Raw genomic sequence first — 3,241 nt, 5'->3', positions numbered from 1 at the left:
TTTGTGTGGACGAGAATTAGTGAGATGTTGGCCCAATTGGGAACCATACAAGTGCAATGTTGAATACTGGAGAAAGTAGGTCCTCCCCATGTCAGTATGTGGCTTAGTTTTCTTTTCCTCTTTTTCTAATAGCAGTGTTATCTGCACTTTTTCGGCTAATCCACCATATAATTCTATCCACCATTATTTAGAACGATGGGAAATTTGAAAGATCTGCAGTTGTTTGTGTATGTCTGAAGCGATTTTTCATTTAATGTCAGTCTCATATGGATCCTGGCAAATAGTAGTAGTAGGCTAGTACTCCAGCATATATTGAAGGAAAGGGTAAAATTAGAAACAAGGTCCCCTTCAAATTGGTTAAATTTCCTTCTCCACTTTTAACTTACTATTAAGACTACTATTATGAGCAAAGTTGAAACATGGTTTATTTGATACTCCATTTGTTAGTAAAAAGCAACATACTTTTATTTTTATGTCGCCAAACCAATATAAAATAAATTTCTTTGAAAACCTATAAAATAATATTTAGTAGACTTGTAATTTGGATCAAAATAAAGTGAAAAAAGAATGGGATTCATACACGTAATTCAAAACCGACCAAGTATATAATATATATCTAAAATTTTCATATAAGGAATCTTGATAAACAACTAACAAACCAGGCACTGAAAGTCATCCTCCACTGCTCCACAAACTGCCAAAAAGCCTTCACCGCTGCACACCAAAACTACCCCTTTGCCTTTTTCTACAACCACCGCCACATATACAAAACCATTTCCTCTCAACTCTCTTCCCAATCACAATTACAATTCCTCCTTCTGGATAAAATTTCCCCTCTTAAATATATGAACAAGTGATAATAAATTCTATCTTTAATCATTATATACGACTCAGATCTTGGTTTAAACACCTTCAAATGTCTAACACGAGTATGTACTCTGATGGGTTTTTCTCAAAACTCTCAGATGATCTTGTTCTCAACATATTTTACAAGCTAGAAGATGACCCAAGAAACTGGGCTCGTTTATCTTGCGTTTCTACAAAATTTTCTTCTATGATTCACAATATCTGCTACAAATCCAAATGCTCTTTGACCATTTCTTCAGTTGTTTCCGATCTCCTTAGCACACCATCTTCTACTTCAACCACCCCACCTGTGGTCTGGGCTTCACTTTACAAGCTAGCCGTATGCTGCCCTGGTCTTCACCAAGCTGGTGTTCTTTTGGAGAATTCCGATTTTGGGCTCGAACGTGAGCTCGGCCCAGATGAGAGTTACCTAGATCGGGCCTTGGCCCAATCCGGTAGTAGTTTACAGTCTCAGCCAATGCCTTCGTCGAGTAATAACCAAATTGATTCTGGTGAAGTAGTAACTGATTGTGGTTGGTCTTTGTTTGACGATCTTATGTTTGATACTGTTTATGATGCTTCTGAATCAACCCCAAATCAGCCTGAGGTCGTGGAGCCGCCCCAAAACGTAGTTGTGACCCCCTCAAGGTAAAAATTTTACTCAGTCTTTACATCAAATTATTGGTTAGATATGCAATTTAGTTACTGGATGCAATTTGTTACTCCCTCAATATGTGACATAGTTTGATTTGCTTGTAGTTTAAGAAAAACAGTGAAGGCTTTTGAAATTTGCGATGTTAAACATTACATAATTGTGTGACAATAGATGTTTGAATATGATTTGGTTGAGATTCGGGAAAAAAAGTAGTATTTGAAGTTGAAGTAGAAAGATGCATTTGAAAGTTGAAGTTGTGTTTGCACATGAATATAAAGTTAAAGTTCCGTGACTAGGGACGAAGCTAGAGTATTAGGTACAGATTCAGACTAACTTAGTAGCTTTTGCTTAGATCATGTATTTATATTAGGAAATCCATTAAATGTGTATAAATATTTAATTGTGAATCCAATAACTAAGACGAGTTATGAGTTCGATGGTAAGTTCAGATTCTATAAATTTCAAATCTTGATTTCGCCTATATCATGATTCATGAGCGAAAAGTCGAAAACTTGAAAAGCTCCTAAAACTTGTTTTTTCAAACTTCAATCTATGTTTCAAGTTTGAAGTTGAAATAATGGGACAATTTGAATCTAGTTTTGAAGCCAAAATTTATGATTTGGTGTTAGCATTGCGTGCAGGTAAAGTTTTACCATAAAAAAATAGTATCATATAAACTAGAACAAATTGCGTATATACGTATTGATTCTATGTGTAAATAATTGTTAATTTCCTTTGGCTGAATTCAGGGTTTCTAAGAGGCGGAAAATATATAGATCGCTTTGTTCTCATTTGGCATCCGGGGTATGGAACTTGAGCCGTGAGCAGGGGAATAAGCTACTAGCAAGTAGATTTAAAGGGGATTGCTTGTACATATGTGATTGGCCTGGTTGTATTCACATTGAGGAGAAGAGGAATTACATGCTATTTCGGGGGATTTTCAAGAATTTCAAGCAGTCGAGGGTTTGGAGGACGATAAACGATGGTAACAGGAAGAAGATTGATCTGAATTGCGCGTTTTGCTCGTCGAACCAGACGTGGGATCTGCATTCGGCGTTCTGTTTGAGGAGGTATTTTGGGTTCCATGATGATGGGGAACCAGTTGTTCGAGCTTATGTCTGTGAGAATGGCCATGTTTCTGGAGCATGGACTGACTGGCCATTGTATACCTGACTCAATTACGGGCTAATCTGTGTTAACATGAATTTGATAGTTTCTTGTTTTTGTGAGTGGCATTTGATTATTCTTTTGCCATTTTAGGCTGGTTGATTTATTTGGATTTTATGTATGTTGTGATTGCTTTCAATAGTAATTTGCCATATTTTCAATAGAAAGTTTGTAGGTGGACCAGACCCCTGTCGTGGGAATTTAGTGGGTTTGTTGTTGTAGAGTTTGTAGGTGGAGTATTTATATTTGTATGAGTTTCTCTTCATTTGATTCTTCTACTTATAGTGAAGGCGTGAATCCTAGTATTGAATAGCTGTGGCCTGTGGTTCTGAGACATTCAGTAAACCTCTCTCAACTTGACCTGGTCGGTCGCGCTTTGGAATTATTTTCAGATTTGATTTAAAGATCACATTGCTATCGTCAGTTATTCTCATTACACAAAATGCTATTCTTAGGAAACTTAATAGGCAGAATGGCCTAAATGTCACTTACTTGTGCCGCTTACTTGCGCCGCTTTGCCATTCCTCAAACTTAACAATTTATCAATTGAACACTTACACTCCTTCAAACCGT

The 3,241-nt window shown here is 36.8% G+C and overlaps 1 protein-coding gene across 1 annotated transcript; it reads left to right on the top strand.

Annotated features, from left to right (window-relative positions):
• The first annotated feature begins 338 nt into the window (after positions 1–338).
• On the top strand, positions 339–2,971 carry LOC107790817 (phytochrome A-associated F-box protein). The gene is made up of 2 exons (XM_016612784.2): positions 339–1,494; positions 2,251–2,971. The coding sequence occupies exons 1-2, from the start codon at positions 917–919 to the stop codon at positions 2,672–2,674; spliced, it is 1,002 nt and encodes a 333-aa protein (XP_016468270.1). The 5' UTR covers positions 339–916; the 3' UTR covers positions 2,675–2,971.
• The last annotated feature ends 270 nt before the right edge of the window (positions 2,972–3,241 follow it).

Source organism: Nicotiana tabacum, chromosome 19, assembly GCF_000715075.1.
Source record: "Nicotiana tabacum cultivar K326 chromosome 19, ASM71507v2, whole genome shotgun sequence".
Lineage (NCBI taxonomy): Eukaryota > Viridiplantae > Streptophyta > Magnoliopsida > Solanales > Solanaceae > Nicotiana > Nicotiana tabacum.
This window is presented reverse-complemented; position numbering and strand designations above follow the sequence as displayed.

What these genes read in the sequence shown, in the direction of transcription:
- LOC107790817 (XM_016612784.2), top strand. Translation starts at nt 917, where the DNA reads ATGTCTAACACGAGTATGTACTCTGATGGGTTTTTCTCAAAACTCTCA. An exon ending in GTAGTTGTGACCCCCTCAAG is followed by an intron (nt 1,495 to 2,250) that starts GTAAAAATTTTA and finishes GGCTGAATTCAG; the next exon opens with GGTTTCTAAGAGGCGGAAAA.